Here is a 23968-nt window from a genome sequence, read left to right on the forward strand (position 1 = left end):
CACAGCATAAACTAGCAGCTGACGAATCTGTAGTAATTCCATAAAGCAATCATGTCAACATGGAGCAAAATCTCAAAGGGACGTCTTGTGGAAGATCTGAGGCTGTTATGAGAGCAACAAAGGGTCCTACCCAGTATGCATTTTCATTTTTATCCAAAGTTATTGCAGCAATCAAAGCAATTGAGGGTTAGGAGCCATGCTCAAGGGCCCAACAGTGCCAACCTGGCCGATGTGCGGCTTGAACCATTGACCTTCCGATTGCTAGTCCTGTACATCAAGTGCTGAGCTACAACAGCCCTATTAGTACAGTGTTTCTATTAAAGTGGCTTAGGTGTATGACTTACAGTATATTTTATATAAATGTACAAACTGCTTGTGTAATTTGAAATGGCCACTTAATACCAGTGATGCAGTGACACCAGGGTCTTTTTTAAAAGGTTATTATAGAGTAAAAATGTACGCACCTCTCTACATTCCCCCACGCTGCTCAGAGTCCCTCTAGTATCACACATGCACTCTGAAAAGCAAAAATAAACCAAACTCAGTTATCACATCACTTCATGTTTACGACTGTTGCACACCCAATGGAAATAAAGAAACGTTTTGTGTATACAACTCTCAAAACATACTTAACATTTCTCTAAAGTAGCCTAAAGACAGCACATTTCCAAACACAACCAAAATATAATAACATAATCAAAATATATACAGGTTCATCAAGATACAGTATGTCTTTTACCTTGTGCTTCTTACTATTTACCTTGAAAACAGCAAACTCTGTGTGCAAACGTTAACATTTTACATTTCTAGCATTTAGCAGGTGCTTTTATCCCAAAAAAAAAAAACCTTGACAATTGTGATGAATACAATATAAGCAATTAAGGCTTAAGGGCCATGTTCAAGGGGCCCAACAGTGGCAACTTAGCATACGTGGGGCTTGAATCAGCAACCTTTCAATTACTAGTCCAGGACTTAATAATATATAGATTTGACCCTAGTGGGAAGAGGTTGTGGGTTCGGATTCCAGCTACTGTTGGGCCCTTAAGCAACCCTTTCGGTCTGACCCTGCGCTCTGACCCCAGCTTCCAAATGGAATAGGATATACAGAAAAACAATTTAACAGCAGTGTACACGTGTATACATGATGATTAAAGGTGTTGCATCTGCCCCAGATTATTATTATTATTATTATTATTATTATTATTATTAATATTATTATAACAAATATTATTAAAATTATTATTATTATTATAACCAATAATTTATCCACTATTATTATTATTATTGTATTAATATAATTATTATTATTGTTATTATAATTATAAAATTTTTTTATTATTATTATTAAAATTATTATTATAACCAATAATTTATCCACTATTATTATTATTGTCATTACATTAATATAATTATTATTATTGTTATTATTATTATTATAAAAATTATTATTATTATAAAAATTATAATTATAATTATTATTATAATTATTATAACCACTATTATATCCATAATTTTTATTCTTATTATCATTATATTAATATTATTATTATTAGAACCACTAATTTATCCACAATTATATCCACTATTATTCTTATTAGCATTATAATAATATTATTATTATTATTATTATTGTAGTTATTATTAGTACTATCATTATATTAATATTATTATTATTATAATTATTATCAATATTATATTATTGATATTATTATTGTTTTTATTATAGTTATTATTATTATTGTTATCATTTCATTATTATTATTATTATTATCATTATATTATTATTATTATTATTATTATTGTTGTTGTTATTATTACTCAAAAACAACAGGTGGTTTCATGCAATGAACATTTCTAATGATCATCCAGTTCCTTTCCTGTAATCAAAAGCGCTCAAGACTGTAATTGTAGCTGTTTGTTACTTTTCTGCTTCATTTGAGTACAAAATAAAACCTATTGGGAGACGATGAACAAAAAAAACTGGTTTGAGTCAAACAAAATCACAATTCAACTAAGATGAATGAAAGGGGCACAGTGGGTGGCACTGCCGCCTCACAGCAGGAATGGTCTAGGTTTGATTTACTGGCTGGATGGACAGGGTCCTTTCTGTGTGGAGTTTGCATGTTCTCCCCGTGTCCGCGGGAGTTTTCTCCGGGAGCTCCGGTTTCCTCCCACAGTCCAAAGACATGCAGTCAGGTTAATTGGAGCTACGTGTGAGCTGAATGTGTGTGTGTGTGTGTGTGTGTGCCTTGTGATGGACTGGCAACCCATCCATGATGTTTCCTGCCTTTTGCCCAATGAATCAGACCCACCACAACCCTGACCAGAATAAAACGGTGGTAAACCAGACAGTGAATTAATGAATAAATGGCACAGTGGGACCTACCAACACAACCCTCTGGGTTTCCAGGATCCGGATTCCAGTAAAGTGGTTTGCAGTGATCACACTCAGATCCGTCTACAATCGTCTGGCAGGTACAAGAATCCTGTAACACAAAAGTTCAATATAAACAAATTTACATCACAGGCTCACACTTACACTCACTGGATGTTTTATCAGGAACATCACACTAAAACTGCCTGCATTTTTTTCAGCATTTTTGCAGCATGGATTCCACAAGATGTTGAAAACACTTGAGATTTTTGCAGCAGCATGGCAAACGTGCCTCAACAACCAAGTGTGGGTGACGTACCGTGAATGGATCTTTAACGCCAACCTCCGATCCTGTTAGATTGCAGCCGCTGGAATCTAAACAATGTAAAAAAAAAAAAAAGCATTCTTTAAGACAGGGTCGTTCATGCTATTTCTGCAGAGTGTGACGACAGGTTTAATGATACCATGTGTGAGATGGGTTTTATCCTTACGAAAAAGGTCGTCAGCATGAGGCGATTGTTCGATATAAATACAAGCGTTCTTCAAAAAGTTTCTGCACTTTTTAAAACTATTCATTAAGAATTTCAAAAACAAATCACATCACATTTCTACACAGTCACTTTCCGATGCATTTTTTCCAACTTTTTAATGCCGTCAGTTTTTGGTTGAGTGTGTAGCTACTGATGCTCCGCTTTCACATCATCATCACATGAAAATCTTCTTCCCCTTAAAGCTTCTTTGGGCGGCACGGTGGCTCAGTGGGTAGCGCTGTCGACTCACAGCAAGAAGGTCCTGGGTTCAATCCCCAGGTGGAGCGGTCTGGGTCCTTTCTGTGTGGAGTTTGCATGTTCTCCCCATGTCTGTGTGGGTTTCCTGCGGGAGCTCCGGTTTCCTCCCAGTCCAAAAATGTGCGAGTGAGGTGAATTAGAGATATCAAATTGTCCATGACTGTGTTTGATATAACCTTGTGAACTGATGAACCTTGTGTAATGAGTAACTACCGTTCCTGTCATGAATGTAACCAAAGTGTAAAACATGACGTTAAAGTCCTAATAAATAAACAAACAACACAGTCACCTTCTGATGCATTTTTCCAGCGTCACACCAACTTTATAATGCCATCAGCAAAAAATACAACTGATGCACCACTGCTTTCACATCATCATCACATGAAAATCTTCTTCCCTTAAAGGTGGAAATAAGATGGAGCTAAATCCGAACTTTAAGCGTCTCTCAGACACGACCGATTACTACTCCTCCCACCCTCACTGTTTCCAACCAAAATATAAAAGTGTGGAAACTTTTTGAAGATCCCTCGTACATATTTTTGCAATGCATTGTTGGTATTACAGTTTGGCAAGGACGATAAGGTCACAAATACTCTAAAGCTTGTGTTTGTGCTTATGTATTTTGATAGAAACTATATTTTTCTGTAGCCGTTTATGCTTGTTGACTTTTATAAGCTCCTCCCCTGGGTTTCCCCTCCCTCCGTATCTTGCGTTCTCATTGGCTGGAGCTCGACTTCGCACTCACTGCCAGTCACAATCTGATCACAACAGTTTTCACAATACAGGATTCTGAGTCGCCGACAGGTCTAGATATTTAACATGCTAGATATTTTTCTCGATTCTGCGAGCCACTTGGATCAAGATGTTGAACAGGTTTTTTTCTTCCAAGTACCATTGTTGAATTAAATAAATCAAACCCCCCCCCCCACCTTAAAATCATTGTAAAACTGAAGTGCAATAACTCTACAAATCGTGCAATAATACTGTTATTTGTACTGCTACACTTTTTTATATACTTTGTTTATATATATAAATATATATATACAGTATATATATATATATATAATATACTTTTTATACATTTAAGAACTTAATTGTTGTGTGTATTTCACCGTGTATGTGACAGCATATGTTTTTTGTTTCTTGTTAATATTTTGTTGCATTTTATATACAATGACAATACAGGCATTCACTCATTCATTCATTTACACACAGCGATGGAGAGCCAATTTTCGAGCCCCAAATGAACGCTGATTTGCCTCTGAGCAAAAATCAGAGCAAAAATCATGTAGTGTGAACTAGACGTTACCTGAGCAATGAGGAAAGTCCTGGTCTGGTGCAACACAGCGGTCACACTTCTGTCCGGTCACACCAGGGTTACACACACACTGACCGGTCTCATCACATGACCTATCAAGAGAGCCCTCCTGTGAACACAGACACGCTGGAAAGAACAGAAAATGTCTGTAAGTACTGAAATAATGTTTCACTTACGACATCATTACTAATATCATAGTGCAGGGTTATTTAAACACTGGATCGTGACCCGTGGGTGGGTTGCAAGCCAAAAAAAAAAATTAAGTACACAAATTGTAAAAGGCACATAAACATGAAATGAACTTGTACACGTATGCCCCCATGAGAAGGCTTTACGGTACATCTTGTAAACCACAGTGGGACCAGATTGCCATTGTTTTTATTAAGTACAGTGGAACCTCGAATTAACGGACCACCATTCAACACATTTCTAATTTAATGTACAAAATCTGGAAAACTGAATGCCCGTAGTTCAGTAAAGGTCCGCTAGCCGGCGCACGTCTCTCTGTTTACATGAGTGAGAGGCTTTATTTTGTCATGAGGCTCGCTTCGTTCTCGCCTTTTTCTCAGCGTTTTAAGTTCTAGTGCTTAGTTCTGCACCAGTGCTGCTCCAGTAACCACCAGCAGTGCTTCAGACTCAGAATAATAGATACTCTATACGATAAAGTCCCCACTATATGATCATGGCAAAAGAAAACATCTCCACCACACAAGATAAATGAAATATTTTTATATTTACATATTTTGGTGCAGTTCTGTCAGAAGGTTCAGTTTATTTTCTCTATAAAATAAAGCAATTAAATTTCTCCATAAAACAAAACAAAACACTAGGCTACAGAAAGTCCTTCAAATCTCTCTTGACCTTCTTGTGCCCTTGAGTGATTGATGGTTTGGACCCAGGTTTTATACACCCCAGTGTTTAATACTGAACTGATGAGGCATGTACTTAATTCTGAATCCTCACCCTGACAGTACGGAAAGTAGTAATAGCCTGGACGGCAGCGGTCACATCGCTCTCCTGTGACCTCGGGACGGCATAAACAGCGTCCGGTCGTGCTGCAGATCTCTGGTAGTGTACCGTCACGTTCACAATCACACGCTGCAACACAACAAAAGTCAAATGTAATTCCGCCTCATCAGCATTGTCTCCCTAGTTTAGGGAAGGGCCTTTTCTGTTCTAGCATGACTGTGCACCTGTGCACAATACAAGCTCTGTAAAGACATGAAGCAAAGCTCTATTTAAAGAAACTCCAGTGTCCTGCACAGAGTCCTGACCTCAACCCCACTGAACAACTTTGGAATAAATGCTGTTTTGACTGAATGGACACAAATTCCCACAGACAAATCTACTACATCATAGTCTTGTGAGAAGTCTTCTCTGAGGAGTGGCTGTTCTCATAGCTAAAGATCACACAGAAGTCACTCTGTTTTAATACCATTTGTTTATTAAATGGGACGTCCAACAAGCTCATGTTCAGGTGTCCACATACTTTTGTACAATGCTCCTCATTTTCCTAACAAGTGCTTGACCCCTACAATAAAGGAGTCTAGTGGCTTTGTAGATGTCCCACATGTATAAAAATGACCTGTTTGTGACTCTCCGAGTTCGAATCTCAGCTCTGCCACCGGTCCACTGGGCGCCTCCCTAGAGGGCATGATTGGCTGTGCCTGCTGAAGATGAAACTGGCCACTAAAGTCTGCCTGGCGGGGTCTTTGACGCTGTGTAAGAACCCTGGTTAGTAGCCTGATGCGCCTGTACAGAAGTGGGGGAACGTGGAGATCAGTGTGTGACTCTCCATACGTGAGACTGGCCTCACACACAAATCCACCGAAGTACGGGAGACTACGAAGAGGACAGTGAGCAAAATATACCCTCTGTGTACGCGATCAGGGTCTCCATCAGCAGAAGACAAACTGTCTATGCTAAACTGGGAGAAGATGCATAATAGCATAAAATTAGCAAAAAAATTACCTGTTTATCACATTCAGCGTTATGTATCATAGCTGTGGTAATTATTTATGTTTCTCAAAGTCAGTTTAACATGACTGAAGTTCTGTGAAACACAATACAACTCTAGTGCACTAATACCCATTGGTTTTGAAATGGGACGTCCAACAAGCTCATGTTCAGGTGTCCACATACTTATGGCCATATAGTGTGTTTTTAAAGCGTGAAATGGTCTTCATTTTCCTAAGAAGTGAATTGAAAGGTTTCAGTTTAACCGTATACACTGGTCTGAATGCTTGACCTGTATAATAAAGGAGTCTTGAGGCTTTGTAGATGTTCCACCTGATTCGAGTTCAAATCTCTACTACACTAAAAATGAAAGCTCACCATTTCCTTTAATCCTACACAGGAAGTACCCTAGGCAGGGTTAAAATGGGCACATTCAAGCCAAGGGACTTTTAACAAACAGCAGCAGTTTGTAGCCAGAACAATGGGTAGAAAGGAAAAAAAACATAAGCCCTGAGTACTCAGGAACACTCCAGGAATTTCTGAGCACTTTTAATGCGTGGGGTTTAAAGCTAAGTCATTTTCATTCAATACATACACCGATCAGCCATAACATTAAAACCACCTCCTTGTTTCTACACTCACTGTCCATTTTATCAGCTCCACTTACCATATAGAAGCACTTTGTAGTTCTACAATTACTGACTGTAGTCCATCTGTTTCTCTACATGCTTTGTTAGCCCCCTTTCACCCTGTTCTTCAATTGTTAGAACCCCCACAGGACCACCACAGAGCAGGTATTATTTAGTATTAATTATGAGTGGATCAGACACAGCAGCGCTGATGGAGTTTTTAAACACCTCACCTCAGGTAGGAGTGTCTAATAGAGTGGACAGTGAGTGGACACGGTAATTAAAAACTCCAGCAGCGCTGCTGTGTCTGATCCACTCATACCAGCACAACACACACTAACACACCACCACCATGTCAGTGTCACTGCATTGCTGAGAATCATCCACCGTCTAAATAATACCTGCTCTGTGGTGGTCCTGTGAGGGTCCTGACCATTGAAGAACAGGGTGAAAGCAGACCTGACCATGACACCTGACAATGAAATTGTTAATCATTGTTTTCTAACGCCATGAACATCAATATAAAGTCTCTCCATTGTGATTATTGCATGTTCTGCGTTGCCAGTTTTGGATGGCCGAGGGGGCATGGAGACGCAGATGATCAATGCCATTGATTCCATTTTACATTAGTGGTATTTAGCAGACGCTTTTATCCAAAGCGACTGAATACAATTCAAGCAACTGAGGGTGAAGAGCCTTGCTCAGGGGCCCAACAGTGGCAACTTGGCGATGGCATGGCTTAAACCAGCAACCTTATGATTACTAGTCCAGTACCTTAACCGCTCAGCTACAATTGTCCCGGTTGATTCCTTTTAATTGCCAGTCATGTGTATCTCATTGAAATTTGATTCGCTTCAGGTGGAAGTGTTTCTATACCTCACGGTTTCTTTCTTTCAGACTTGCCAGCTCATCTGTCAACCAAACCCACTTTTCTGGGTGAAATCGTGATGCTTTGCTTGGTCAGATCCGGTTTGTTGTTTATTTTTAGACAACTCAGCTGGCGATGGGGCAGTTTGTGGGTGTCAGGTTTGGAAATGCCCTAAATGAACCAGCTGACCCAGAGGTGGTATGACGACTCCTTTTGCACATAGTGGAGTCACGCTGGCTGCAGGATGCACCAGTTGATGGTAGTGGGCTTGCCGCTTGTGCAGTGCCGTCAGCCTGCACTTCAATTATATAATGACGTGTGTGTCATAAATAAATGAGTAAATATGTTTTTATGTTATTTATTCCTTTTATTTCCATTAATAGCTTAAACCTGGTCAGGGTTGCGGTGAGCCGGTTCCACTGGTAAACACTGGACTCTAGGTAAGAATACCCTCTACAGAGCTCCAATTCATTGCACTGCTTTGACCAGCCAGCTAATTCTTTCAGATGATGCCCGGCTGTGTAAACGTCCGGCTGGCCGATAGCAGAGCTGAGATTCGAACCCGGATGTCAGCGGTGGTGGTCTAGTGTAATGCTTGGAAGTCACAATGGTAAACTACACTAGCACATTACTGCTGAGATCTAGGGTTCGAATCCTCAGCAGTGCTGTCGGCTGGTCCAGGATCTCTGTGTGATGTGTTACTGTGAAAAGGCCAGACCCACTGTGACCCTGACCAGGATATGTGGTGATAAACATGAAAATGAAATAAAAATGATTGTTTTATTTGTACACACTTATTGGAATTGTTGAAAATATGAGTAATGTGTACTTTATTTATTCATTACAATTATTTTATAGCAGAATTAACTCAGGTAAACATCGATTTATGACACATTAAAAAAACACTAATAAATATTCAGTACTCACGTTTACAGTCGGGCGCCTTAAAAAACCCCAGAGGACAAACTGTGACACAAAAACAAATTCATGAGTTACAGATTAATACTGTATATGATATATAACAAGATCAGATACAGTCATACACAAAACTTTCTTTAGTTTAGGTAAAAAGAAATAAGAAGATCTTTTAGCTCAGACTTAAAAGCTAACAATTGATTTCTGTCCAAATATAATAACCCATTGAAGAGCAGCTTTTGTACATATTCTGTAAAATACAGTAGATTCTTACCTACAATGTTACCAGCGTCAGGATCAGGGGTGATCTGGATGGCTAGATAAAAAAAATTATAATAAATAATTAAATAATAACAGCACACAATGTTTATTTTATAGATTAATGCACCTGAGTAAAAATGATTATACTACAATATAATATGAAATGAATAAAATAGAATGGGGACCTTTATTATAACTGAGAAGATTAATTTCAGAAGATACATTCCTGTTATCTACATTTTTTCTTAGTTATGTGTTTATTTTTGTGATAAATCACTACACTGTGCTCAGTGTTCTCGTGCTTTTAGCATGTTCTCCATGCTGCTGAATTTCATTTATTTACTAATTCTACGATAAAAATTATTTTAGTCGGCCGCTCAGGTGGCGCAGCGGTAAAAACACACGCTGGAACCAGAGCTGGAATCTTGATTACATCATATCGAATCTAAGCTCTGCCTGCCCGCGAAGGCTGAGCGGCCACGATTGGCCTGTTGTTCAGATATGGGCGGGACTAAGCCGGATGGGATCTCTCTCCCATGGTGCAATTACGACCTCTGCTGGCTGATTGATGGCGCCTGCACAAAGATGAGAAAAGCGTGCTCTCAGGGTGTGTCTCTCCGCACACAACGCTGAGCTGCACTGCACTCGTCAAAGTGTAGGTGATAAGATGCATACGGCTGCTGCCCACGTGTCGGAGGGGGGTGTGGGTTAGCTTCAGTCTCCTCAATCAGAGCAGGGATCAGCACTGGTGGAGAGGAAGCATGACGCAATCAGGCAATTGGACGCGCTAAAAAGGGAGAAAATGCATTAAAAAAAAAAAAAAAATAAAAATAAAAAACTCTTTTAGTCCTGTTACTATCAGTCCTGTTACTCATGTACAACCATCTTCCACTTAGAAACCTTGTAAAAATAAAACAAAGGTGCCCGAGATCTGACCAAAACACATTCTGAGTAGTAAGTTGTGTGTGTTTCTAAATTCAGTGTTAAACAAAGATAAAAAAATGCAGTTTAATTTCATCGAGTGTACTACACGCTAATGGCACCCATTCGATGGAACGGCCCAGCTGCATTTCCTCTCGGGTTAAATTTAGGAAATCCTCAATCAAAACCTTCAGTCTGTTTCCTTTCCGGAGACGCAACAACCAGAACCTGAAGCCAAACTCAGTCGTGGTCGTGATCACACACAGGAAATCAGCAATCAGTCGTGATCAGGAAGCGTCATTAACAGAGATGGGAAGGTGCTGAGATACGTACGGATGCATTGTGGGAAGTCGCGGTAGCCGCTTGAGCAGCGGTCGCAGTAGTCTCCAATGTACTGGGGCTTACACAGACACCGACCGGTTCCCATCTCACATCCCAGTGAGGTCCTGCTGTCACACCGGCAAGCTGCAACACACCATCATCAACATCAACATTAGCATCAGCATCAATAAACTGTCACCCTGAACATCTGCATTGGTTACAGTGCTGTGAAAAAGTATTTGCCCCCGTGTCACAGCCTCGGCTGTTCCGTTGTTTCCTGTGGAGCGAGGTGCACTTTTGCCGCTCCGCTCTTGGCCCTGTTTGCCCTGACCTTGTTGAAACTGTTTGATATGACATGGTAAAAGCGACTCAGGTCATACAAACAATGCTTAATATATATATATACAGTGTATCACAAAAGTGAGTACACCCCTCACATTTCTGCAGATATTTAAGTATATCTTTTCATGGGACAACACTGACAAAATGACACTTTGACACAATGAAAAGTAGTCTGTGTGCAGCTTATATAACTGTAAATTTATTCTTCCCTCAAAATAACTCAATATACAGCCATTAATGTCTAAACCACCAGCAACAAAAGTGAGTACACCCCTTAGTGAAAGTTCCTGAAGTGTCAATATTTTGTGTGGCCACCATTATTTCCCAGAACTGCCTTAACTCTCCTGGGCATGGAGTTTACCAGAGCTTCACAGGTTGCCACTGGAATGCTTTTCCACTCCTCCATGACGACATCACGGAGCTGGCGGATATTCGAGACTTTGCGCTCCTCCACCTTCCGCTTGAGGATGCCCCAAAGATGTTCTATTGGGTTTAGGTCTGGAGACATGCTTGGCCAGTCCATCACCTTTACCCTCAGCCTCTTCAATAAAGCAGTGGTCGTCTTAGAGGTGTGTTTGGGGTCATTATCATGCAGGAACACTGCCCTGCGACCCAGTTTCCAGAGGGAGGGGATCATGCTCTGCTTCAGTATTTCACAGTACATATTGGAGTTCATGTGTCCCTCAATGAAATGTAACTCCCCAACACCTGCTGCACCCATGCAGCCCCAGACCATGGCATTCCCACCACCATGCTTGACTGTAGGCATGACACACTTATCTTTGTACTCCTCACCTGATTGCTGCCACACATGCTTGAGACCATCTGAACCAAACAAATTAATCTTGGTCTCATCAGACCATAGGACATGGTTCCAGTAATCCATGTCCTTTGTTGACATGTCTTCAGCAAACTGTTTGCGGGCTTTCTTGTGTAGAGACTTCAGAAGAGGCTTCCTTCTGGGGTGACAGCCATGCAGACCAATTTGATGTAGTGTGCGGCGTATGGTCTGAGCACTGACAGGCTGACCCCCCACCTTTTCAATCTCTGCAGCAATGCTGACAGCACTCCTGCGCCTATCTTTCAAAGACAGCAGTTGGATGTGACGCTGAGCACGTGCACTCAGCTTCTTTGGACGACCAACGCGAGGTCTGTTCTGAGTGGACCCTGCTCTTTTAAAACGCTGCATGATCTTGGCCACTGTGCTGCAGCTCAGTTTCAGGGTGTTGGCAATCTTCTTGTAGCCTTGGCCATCTTCATGTAGCGCAACAATTCGTCTTTTAAGATCCTCAGAGAGTTCTTTGCCATGAGGTGCCATGTTGGAACTTTCAGTGACCAGTATGAGAGAGTGTGAGAGCTGTACTACTAAATTGAACACACCTGCTCCCTATGCACACCTGAGACCTAGTAACACTAACGAGTCACATGACATTTTGGAGGGAAAATGACAAGCAGTGCTCAATTTGGACATTTAAGGATGTAGTCTCTTAGGGGTGTACTCACTTTTGTTGCCGGTGGTTTAGACATTAATGGCTGTATATTGAGTTATTTTAAGGGAAGAATAAATTTACACTGTTATATAAGCTGCACACAGACTACTTTTCATTGTGTCAAAGTGTCATTTTGTCAGTGTTGTCCCATGAAAAGATATACTTAAATATCTGCTGAAATGTGAGGGGTGTACTCACTTTTGTGATACACTGTATATACTGATCAGCCATAACATTAAAACCACCTCCTTGTTTCTACACTCACAGTCCATTTTATCAGCTCCACTTACCATATAGAAGCACTTTGTAGTTCTACAATTACTGACTGTAGTCCATTTGTTTCTCTACATACTTTTTGTAGCCTGCTTTCATGCTGTTCTTCAATGATCAGGACCCCCACAGGACCACCACAGAGCAGGTATTATTTAGGTGGTGGATCATTCTCAGCACTGCAGTGACACTGACATGGTGGTGGTGTGTTAGTGTGTGTTGTGCTGGTATGAGTGGATCAGACACAGTAGTGCTGCTGGAGTTTTTACATACCGTGTCCACTCACTGTCCACTCTATTAGACACTCCTACCTAGTTGGTCCATCTTGTAGATGTAAAGTCAGAGACGATCGCTCATCTATTGCTGCTGTTTGAGTTGGTCATCTTCTAGACCTTCATCAGTGGTCACAGGGCGCTGCCCACAGGGTGCTGTTGGCTGGATGTTTTTGGTTGGTGGACTATTCTCAGTCCAGCAGTGACAGTGAGGTGTTTAAAAACTCCAGCAGTGCTGCTGTGTCTGATCCACTCATACCAGCACAACACACACTAACACACCACCACCATGTCAGTGTCACTGCAGTGCTGAGAATGATCCACCACCTAAATAATACCTGCTCTGTGGTGATCCTATGGGGGTCCTGACCACTGAGGAACAGGGTGAAAGGGGGCTAACAAAGTATGTAGAGAAACAGATGGACAACAGTCAGTAATTGTAGAACTACAAAGTGCTTCTATATGGTAAGTGGAGTGTAGAAACAAGGAGGTGGTTTTATGTTATGATCAGTGTATATATATATTACGCTTCCTCTCTACTGATGTTGATCTCCACCCTGGTTGACACGCCCCCTGAGTGAATGAGGAAAGAATCTCAGAACTGCTTTATAGGTGGCCACACTTATGTTCTTGTCTTCAAGAACCTAAAGGAAGATTGAGAACCTACACAAACATTTCATTTTCATGTTTCGCCACCACTTCATCCTGGTCAGGGTTGTGGTGGGTTCGGCTTCCCTGGAATCACTGGGCAGGATGCAGTACCACATCCCGGACAGGATGCCAATCCACCAGACATCGATCATACCTCCCTTAGACACAGCCAATCAGGTTTGTATGTAGACACCCGGGGATTCAAACTGGATTCCAGTACTCCACCAGTAGTAAGCTGGTGTGATTTACCACTATGCCGCGTTAGCGCCCAGTGCAATATCTTGATCAGAAATCCATTATCATGTGTTAATTCATGTGTTGGTTACACATTAGATGGCTGTAGGGTCATACGTACGTATACAGCCGGTCGGCGACTCCGGTGGAACTCCACTCGGCCGGTAGTAGCCCACGACGCACTGTTCACAATTCACTCCAGCTGTGTTATGCTAAACACACATGATATTCAGGCATAAACATCTGGAACCGGCAGGATTTTACTGGTGTACAGTCTGGACGGAAGGAGATTCTCACCTGGCAGTCGATGCAGATGCCTCCACCTTCGTAGCTGCCGTGTATGTTCAAACTTGCTCCTCTGCGCTCCACCTCGGGATCATAATAACAGTCGGCGGCATGAGAATGGCACTGGCAGGCTGGCGCACACACACACACACACACACACACACATTTTTGTGACTGAATAATTACAACACACACAGTAGATTCAGAAAGTATTCGGACTCTTTAATTTTTTTTTTTAGGGATGTTGGGTGCTGGAGCCTATTCCAGCTTTTCAATGGGCGCAAGCCACACAGTATTACCCTGGAGGGGGCGCCAGTCCATCGCAGGGCAGACACGCATACACACACACCTATAGGGCACCTATAGGGCAATTCAGTATCTCCAATTAACCTGACTGCATGTTTTTGGACTGTCGGAGGAAACCGACGCTCCCGGAGGAAACCCACACAGACACGGGGAGAACATGCAAACTCCACACAGAAAGGACCCGGACAGCCCCGCCTGAGGATCGAAACCAGGACCTTCTTGCAGTGAGGTGACAGTGCTACCCACCGAGTCACAGTGCCACCCAAATTAAAAGTATTCAGACCCCTTATTGACTACTTTCTTAAAGCCCCTTCAGTAGCAAATACAGCTGCAAGTCTTCCTGAATACGTCTTTAAAAGCTTTGCACAGCTGGATTTGGGCAGTTTATCCTACTCTTCTTGGCAGATCCTCCTAAACTCCATCAGATTAGCTGGCAGGCATTTGTAAACTGGCATCTTCAGGTCTCTATACACATGTATTTTTTACACAATAGGCTGGTGCTTTTTTTAGAAACAGACCCGCTTGAGAGCCCAGCGATTTTGTACGAGAATGTGGGCATTCCATCAGCCGGAAACAGAAGTTCTGCTTATCAGGACAGAAAGTGGAAGATGGTAGCAGGACGAGTGGAAAAGTGCTGAGAGACGCTCAAATGTGCCAGAACGGGCCTGTAGGTTCTTGTACAAGTCCAGTTCAAACAATGGAACTGAGCGCGCACACACACACACACACACTGCTTAGAACAACCACACTGGGTATTTCCACCACCAGCATACACACACACACATAAATGCATGCACACACACAGACCAATGCACACAGAGACACACATATGAACACAGATGAACAGATGCACACTCCAAGACATGCTTACACACACACACACACACACACTGGGTATTTCCACCACTAGCAAAAACACACACACATACATAGACCAATGCACACAGAAACACACACACACGCACACACACACACACACACACTCAGAGATATGTATACATACACACACGCTCACAGAGACAAGCACACACACAATTACAGACACACACACATACATGGACACACATAAACACACCAATCCACACAAACACACAGACCCATGCGCACACACAGTAACACACAAGCACACAGATACACAAAAAGACCGAAACACACAAAGACACACACACAGACAGACACACACATACACGGATAAACACACACACAGACACAAACACAAGCACATGCACACACACACACACATATACCAATGCACACAAACGCACAGACAAACAAAGACAGACACACACAAAGACACAAACGCACAGCAACACACACACAAACAGCAAAAGCATACAAGTACACAAAATGGCTAAAAGTATGTAGACACCCCTGCTAATTGTTTACTTCATACCCTGGAGTTTTCTACTCTACATAAATGTTTATGATTTTGGAACAAGATTGTCACCAAACTCCCGGTCAGGTGTCCAAATACCTTTGTGCATGCAGTCATGCCGTGTACAAGACGTTTATTATCAGTAGCAACACTAATGAACATTACACAGCTCTCTCAGATAACATCAGTGATAGAGAAGTGAAACTGAAGTGAAACTCACGCTCGCACTCGTTAGGACTCTGGCTGGTCGCTGGACGCCACGGCTTCTGGTTGTGCCCGGGGCAGCAGTGGTCACACGACTCGCCGCAGGTGTTGTGCTGACACTCACAGAGAAGTCTGAAGGGCGAGAGAGCATGTCTGACTGTGTAAAATACATACAAGCACTTTATTTTTAACCTCAATACCTAGAACAAATAGATTTTTTATCATGGTCAGGGTCACGGTGGGTACGTTTTCTACAGAAACACTGGGTGCAATGCAGTCACGCACCCCGGACAGTCTGCCAATTCATCGCAGGGCCTCGTCCATCCCCCCCACCCTCAGACATAGCCAATCATGTCTGTATGTAGACACCTGACCGGCTGATAGAACTGCTGGGAATCTACTGCTCGGCAGTGAGTCACGTTAAGAGTCGTGTCCTTCTGCATTGGCATTTTTGGCCAACAGAAGGGGCACGGAGGCACATATCACCCGTACCTTGTGAGTGTTAGCCTAGCAGGTAAGGTACTGGACTAGTAATAGGAATGTCGCTGGTTCAGGCCACTGCCAGGTTGCCACTGTTGGGCCCTTGAGCAAGGCCCTTAACCCTTAATTGCTTAGACAGGATATGACGTATGAGGTTTCATGTAGTTACTCACTGATCAGAGCTTCCTGGTACGCGGACTCCACACGACTGGGCATGGCCGTGACAAACACACCGACCCCCCACACTGATGTCTTTAATGCTGTAGTAGTACTGCAGGAAGAAGAGACACGTTTACAAGCACAGTAATAAAAAAACAACAATGTACCCACAATGATTTCATAAGAAAGTACTTTATATGGCCAAAAGTATGTGGACGCCAGACCATTAAAAAAACACTCAGCAGTAAGTCAAGTTATGCCTAGTTCACACTACACGATTTTTGCCCTGATTTTCGCTCGCAGACTGGTCGGCACTAGATTTGCCGGCTCGGGAGCAAACTCTGCGTTTGCTCGGCGATCAAAACTCGGCTCTCAATCGCTATGTGTGAACTACTCAATGCTAGATACGGTGTGAGGGGAAATGCAGGAGAGCAGTGTAAAAAGATGGGACAAGGGCGTAATGTAGTTTATATCAGAATACATCAGCACACACACAAGTTTTACAGTATTTCTGACCTTATCGTTCTCTACAAAACACCCACGCTGCATTGCAAAAAATATTTATTAACCTCCAACTCACTATAGAACAATCCCTGCTGTTCATGTAGCCAAATCCACTCAGACTCATTTATTTTTCCTACTTGATTTTACTACTTGACTTACAAGACTCCTGATTACAAGAGATCCAGTCGTGTAGTGTGAACTTGGCATTAAGAGTATTCTCCTTCTGCACTGGCATTTTTGGCTGGCAGATGGGGCACAGAGGTGCAAATTACCTGCACCTTCTGAGCGTTAATTTGCTTGGACGTTTTTCTCTGTTTTTCTCTCTCAACTTTGGTTCTTAAACTGGTTCCATTCAGGCTTCTCAGAACCTTAGAATCTTACCTTTTACCTGCGAGCATTTGTGTTGTTGTTACAGATGTTTGTGTTTATGCAAAAAGCATCTATTGGTGATCAAAAGATGTAGAAGGCCACTCTGTGCAAGATGAACAGTACGTAAAACGTTTCATTTGCATTTTCGGCATTTTTCAGACGCTTTTATCCAAAGCGACTTACAGTATACAGTCTGAGCAATTGAGGGTTAAGGGCCTTGCTCAAGGGTCCAACAGTGGCAACCTGGCAGTGGCCTGAACCAGCGACCTTCCGATTACTAGTCCAGTACCTTAACCGCTAGGCTACAGTGTTTACAGATGTTTAGTACACAGGTGAAAAAAACCTAGCAGCCACTGGTATTTAGTTTGTCAGCATTTGTATATGCACATAAAAATGGACATGTATATTTTTAAACTTTATTTATATATTTTATATTGTAAACTTTATAGCCATTGTTGCTTTCTTTATCCCCTACAACTTGACACGCCCATGGATGATGCCACGGTCTGCGCTGAAAACGCTGGTATTCTTCGGTTCAAGAATGTTCACAGCTCGGAGGCTTTTTTTGGGGGAAACACTGAACCGGCTCAAAATCAAGTTCGGAACCCGTAACATAGCACGTTCCATGTCGATCGAAGAGAGCTATGTTTCTCCAGCTTGCACATCTGCTTTGTTCTGAAGCCGTGACGCTGGGCCGCTCATTTTCTTGTGTTTATTGTTTCTATTAATTTGGCCACATCTTTTATGAGACTATCCCCTTTTGTAGGAAAGTTTTAGCCAGAGTGTTGTTCTTTCTTTATTAAAGCGGTTGTCATTTCCATTTTTGCTGATGTGTGTATACGCCGAACAATTCAGTAAGAACCAGAATCAGAATCATATACCTGCCAAGAACTTGGACGTCCCATTTCATAAACAAATGCTATTAAAACAGAGTGATCTTTCCAGCTATAACAACAGACACTCTTCTGAGAAGGTTTCTCACAAGACTTTAATGTATGTCTGTGGGAATTTGTGCCCATTCAGTCAAAATATGACAGCATTTGTATAGCTGGGCACTGGTGTTGAGCAAGGAAGGTCAGGACTTTAAATTGAACATTTCTTCATGTCTTTATAGAGCTTGCATTGTGCACAGGGGTACAGTCATGCTAAAACAGGAAAGGACCTTCCCTAAACTGTTGCCACAAAGTTGGAATCATATTATTCTCTTCATATAATTGATTTATTACACCTGATTGTTGTGTCCCAATACTTTCGTCCATAACACGTATGTATGCATAATAATAGTTCTTCAGATTTCCCTTGACACGCTCCACTGATTTAGGTTACTGAGGTAAAGTTCAATATGCATTGGGACACAGATCAAAGAGAAAAATCCATATATAATTGGCCACTCCTGAGTCACATGTCTGACACTATCAGAGCTAAATAATCAAAGTTGCAAAGTTCCAATCTACATTAAAACAAACAAAGTCTACATTAAAACCCAAAAAATTAACAAATGAATCAAAAATATTGTGGACATATTTATGTTTAGCTAGGTTACACATTGTTAGAAAATACAATGGCATGTGTAGCTAGGGAGGAAACCACTGCTCGTTAGAATTAGAACATTTCCGACAACACATTAAATACGGCGTTTCATACCAATAAGTACACATGAGGGTGGCAGTGTGATGGCGAGGGGGCGCTACACCAGAACCTGGACGACTGCCTTTATTTACAGAATGATTAAGGAAATTCCGCTCCAGCAGAACATTCCTGAGAGAACGTAAGATTGTAAGCTCATACAGTGGATTCAATAAGTATTCAGACCCCTTGACTTTTTTGCCCACTTTGTGTTGTGGATTGTACACGATCGATTACGCTACGTTCACACTACACGAATTTAAGGTGTTCGGATCGCTGTACAATTCACACCACGACTTCGACTTTTGTAATCAGGAGTCTTTTAAGTCATTGTGGTTTCACACTACATGATTGATCAACGGATTGACAGGGGATCAAACGCTGGACCATCTATCACCAGGAGCAATCGCCGACGAGTCTGTCCAGTCTCCCAAACCACATTTACTATCCACCCAAGAAGGATGGGGGTCCTCTGGGGGAGTCTGGTTCCTCTCAAGGTTTCTTCCTGTAATTGTAAGGGAGTTTTTCTTTGCCACCGTCGCCCTCGGCTTGCTCAACAGGGGTTTTTGGTCTGTTGGTCCTGGATTCTGTGAAGCTGCTTTGAGACAATGTCTACTGTAAAAAGCGCTATATAAACAAATTTGACTTGACTTGAATTTAATCACCAAAATACAAGCAAGATGTGACAATTGTTTGGTATAGTGATACCATTATAGCAAGAAGCGAACAATCAAAGTAAAAAGGAAAAACAAATGAATCAGGATGAAGAAGTGGATTTAGCTATGCGGCCAGCAGAGATAATCTGTTCAGTTCTGCAGAGAGAGTTGGCAGCATCTGTTGTGGGGCCTCTAACATCCTCCCTTACCCCCTAGACACAGCCTATCATGTCTGCATGTCCGCGAAGACCTTCACCACCAGCCATCATCAGGGACCCCTACCACCCCAGCCACACACTGTATAACCGTCTGCCATCTGGGAGAAGATACAGGGGCATACGTGCCAGGACTGGTCGGCTCAGGAACAGTTTCTTCCCACCTCAATTACTTTACTGAACACCACAGTACACTGTTAACACCCCGAACTACACACTGAACCTATTATTTATTATTTATTTATCACTTTACACAACTGTCACAGTTACTAGACACAGCCTATCATGTCTGCATGTAGACGCCTGACTGGATAATAGCACAGCTGAGGATTCAACCTGCTAGCAGAAGTGGGCTAGCGTTATGTATCGCTTTTTTTTTAGCCAGAGTTTTATGAGTAGTATATTAATAATCCTAAAAGCTCATCTAGTAAAGTTGTATATGACATGTCCACATTTACCACCACATTTAGACACATACAGACAGTTGTAGCCTAGCGGTTAAAGTACCGGACTAGTAATCAAAAGGTCACTGGTTCAAACTGCCAGGTTGTCACTGTTGGGCCCTTGAGCAAGGCCCTTAACTCTCAATTGCTTAGATTGTATACCATCAAAAGCAAAGATTCTCTGCTGCCTACACATGACCTGTTGTTTTCCAGATATACCGTTACAAAATAAAAGAAAATATGAAATCATTAAAATTATGATTCATTTAGTAGCAGCCGGCAGCTCATTGTATTCCAACCCTAATATTTACATTAAATTCAATAGAAACAAGTGCACAGCCGAGCTGTCTTGTTTCTACAACAACACCCAGTCCGGCCTCGGGCGTCGTTAACCATTTACAGATCACAGAGCTACGAATTTTTATGATTTATTTGCTCACTAAGAGAACACACTGTTCATGTTTTATTTCAATGCTGTGCACGAGAAGATCCCAGATAGCCTCAAGCTAAGGAGCTACTAACAGCTATAATCACACACATTATTTTTGAATACTTGAACAGAGAACGGCTGAACCGTCTGGCTTTCGGCTATAAAAACACCTGGAATAACCGAGCACAGATCAGATCAAAAAACAGATGATCCACATAAAAGATTCAGGTTATCAGCTCAGCAGGTTCAGATTAAACTAAAGATGTGTTGATGTGATATGCGGCAAAACCACTATGGCTTCGGCTGTCCCCATTCTCCTGTAGAGTCATTGAGCGATGAGCACTGCACACATTTACACCTTTTCAAAGCTCCGGCAGTGAGACAATTTATTTATATAAGCTTCCAGCTCCCTACCATTAGAGACCTTCACCACCAGCATCATTAGGGACCCCTACCACCCCAGTCACACACTGTATAGCCTTCTGCCATCTGGGAGGAGATACAGGGGCATACGTGCCAGGACCAGTCGGCTCAGGAATAGTTTCTTCCCACCTCAGTTACTTTACTGAATACCACACTACACTGTTAACACCCCGGACTACACACTGAACCTATTATTTATTATTTATTTATCATTTGCGCTTGCACTTTCAACAAAATATATATATATATCATCCGTCTGTCAGTCTGTATGTCTATTTATCTATCTGTCTGCCTGTCTGTCTATCTATCTCTCTGTCTGTCTATCTGTATATTAATCTATCTGTTTTTCTGTCTCTCTATTAATCTGTCTGCCTGTCTGTCCATCTATCTGTCTGTCTGTCTATCTGTCTGTCTATCTGTGTGTCTATCTATCTATCTATCTATCTATCTATCTATCTATCTATCTATCTATCTATCTATCTATCTATCTACCTGCCTGTCTGTCTGCCTATCTATCTGTCTATCTGTCTATCTATCGATCTGTCTATTGATCTGTCGGTCTATCTATCTAGCCATCTGTTTGTCTGTCTGTCTGTCTATCATCAATCTATATATCTATCTGTCTGTCTGTATATCTGTCTATCTAACTGTCTGTCTATCTGCCTGTCTATCTATCTTGTCTGTCTGTCTGTCTGTCTGTCTATCTATTTATCTGTCTGTCTATTTATCAGGCATTTGGGTGGTGCAGCGGTACGGTTTGAATCCCCAGTGGTGCTATCAACCAGTCGTGCTCCACATACAGACATGATTTGACTAGGTTTGGTGTCTGAGGCACTGTAAATGATAAACGTCCTGTCTCAAGTGTGGTAGTGCATACTGTATATATCCCAGTGATTCTAGGGAAACTGCACCCATTGCAACCCTGACCAGGGTAAACTGCTGCTAATTATTTATTTGAGTTTGACGGCACTTTATACACATGATTGTGTTATTTATGGTATGAACAGTGTTATGTTTACATCATTTCTTCCTTCTTTCTATTTATTTCTTATAATTGCTCTTGTGTTTTCTTGGTTGAGGGTTTCTTTAACAGTTCCAGGTACAGTGTACTGTACTGTTCTCTCTCTCTCTGGTGTATTTGAGGAAAATGCTTTATCATAAGCCGTGTTTGGCATCTTTCACATGTTGGTGTGTTTGTCTCCTTTAAACTGCTGGTAAATCATAAAAATAAAATGAAATAAAACTTTACAAATCAAAGGTAGTGGAAGGAAACGTGCAGGCAGTGCGTCAGGTGATAAAAGCTTTCTCCGACCGACTGTGAACATTTTCCTTCAAATGCGCCTCTTGGCAGGCGGCTCCTGGCTGGCACAGCTCCAGGCTGGCACAGCTCCCAGCACAAAGGAATGCAGGTATGAAAGGGCAGAGAAACAAGGCACCATGGCAGAGTGACAGCAAACGAAGAAACAACAAATGAGGACCGATCAGTCATACCAGTCAGTCTCAGTTCAATCCCAGTCTAACCTGCATACCCGAGAGAACTAAGTGTGTGTGGGGGACCAGGTTAGTCCAGAATCTAAGTAACACAAGTTTTATTATACATTTTTTTAATCTCATATGTGTGGCTACTTTGAATTCAGATGCAAAACACTGATTCACACTTTTGAGCAAACCTAAGATCAAACCAGTTTAGCCCAGAATCCAAGTCAAACCATTTTAAATATATTTTTTAATCTTAACTATGTGACTGACTTTTTTTTCCTATTTTATTTATGCATTTCTCCCATTTTCTCCCAATTCAGCTGCAGGGGTTCCTGATTGCAGTTGAGGTAGGTAAATTGGTGCTCACGCCTCCTCCGACCCTGTTTCTCTACATACTTTGTTACCCCCCTTTCACCCTCTTCTTCAATGGTCAGGACCCCCACAGGACCACCACAGAGCAGGTATTATTTAGGTGGTGGATCATTCTCAGCACTGCAGTGACACTGACATGGTGGTGGTGTGTTAGTGTGTGTTGTGCTGGTGCGAGTGGATCAGAAACAGCAGCGCTGCTGGAGTTTTTAAACACCTCACTGTCACTGCTGGACTGGGAATAGTCCACCAACCAAAAACATCCAGCCAACAGCGCCCCGTGGGCAGCGTCCTGTGACCACTTATGAAGGTCTAAAAGACGACCGACTCAAACAGCAGCAATAGATGAGCGATCGTCTCTGACTTTACATCTACAAGGTGGACCACCTAGGTAAGAGTGTCTAATAGAGTGGACAGTGAGTGGACAAGGTGTTTAAAAACTCCAGCAGCTGATTCACCAGCACAACACACACTAACACACCACCACCATGTCAGTGTCACTGCAGTGCTGAGAATGATCCACCACCTAAATAATACCTGCTCTGTGGTGGTCCTGTGGGGGTCCTGACCACTGAAGAACAGCATGAAAGGAGATTAAAAAAGTATGTAGAGAAACAGATGGACTACAGTCAGTAACTGTAGAACTACAAAGTGCTTCTTTATGGTAAGTGGTTTAATTACCGCTGAACACGGAGCGTCCCAGGACGTGGCGTGGGTCCTGACGAGAGGGAAATCCCTCTCAGTCTGCATTAAAGACGACCTGAGAAGTTTAATTAGCTTAGGGCTAATTACACCATACGAGCTCATTCCATACATTTAAAAATGAAGAACTGCCCTCCTGAGCCGTTTCTCAGCAGCTTCACTTCCCTCGGTTATTCACGCCGCTCTATAAATACATGATTAACTGACAGGGCTGGTTTCAGAAGATATATGAGGGAAATCTGAAGATCCTTTAGATGAACACGTGTTCACAGGATCAACTACAAGAGAATCCTTGTTTGCTCACATGACTTGCATCACTTTTTCTGAAAAGCT

The 23968-nt window shown here is 42.0% G+C and overlaps 1 protein-coding gene across 1 annotated transcript in view; it reads right to left on the minus strand.

The window, feature by feature from the left end:
* Positions 1-23968, minus strand: part of si:ch211-241e1.3 (laminin subunit alpha-3) — a 116140-nt gene that overhangs the window by 70354 nt on the left and 21818 nt on the right. The window contains exons 6-17 of the mRNA XM_062994421.1: positions 16434-16531; positions 15797-15912; positions 13908-14026; positions 13732-13822; positions 10364-10495; positions 9123-9164; positions 8861-8899; positions 5444-5578; positions 4472-4606; positions 2694-2749; positions 2387-2486; positions 465-517 (exon numbers count right to left, since the gene is read on the minus strand). Of these exons, the coding sequence (XP_062850491.1) occupies positions 465-517; positions 2387-2486; positions 2694-2749; positions 4472-4606; positions 5444-5578; positions 8861-8899; positions 9123-9164; positions 10364-10495; positions 13732-13822; positions 13908-14026; positions 15797-15912; positions 16434-16531 (1116 nt within the window). The remainder of the gene's footprint in view (positions 1-464; positions 518-2386; positions 2487-2693; positions 2750-4471; positions 4607-5443; positions 5579-8860; positions 8900-9122; positions 9165-10363; positions 10496-13731; positions 13823-13907; positions 14027-15796; positions 15913-16433; positions 16532-23968) is intronic.

The sequence above is a fragment of the Trichomycterus rosablanca genome, chromosome 4, assembly GCF_030014385.1.
Source record: "Trichomycterus rosablanca isolate fTriRos1 chromosome 4, fTriRos1.hap1, whole genome shotgun sequence".
Lineage (NCBI taxonomy): Eukaryota > Metazoa > Chordata > Actinopteri > Siluriformes > Trichomycteridae > Trichomycterus > Trichomycterus rosablanca.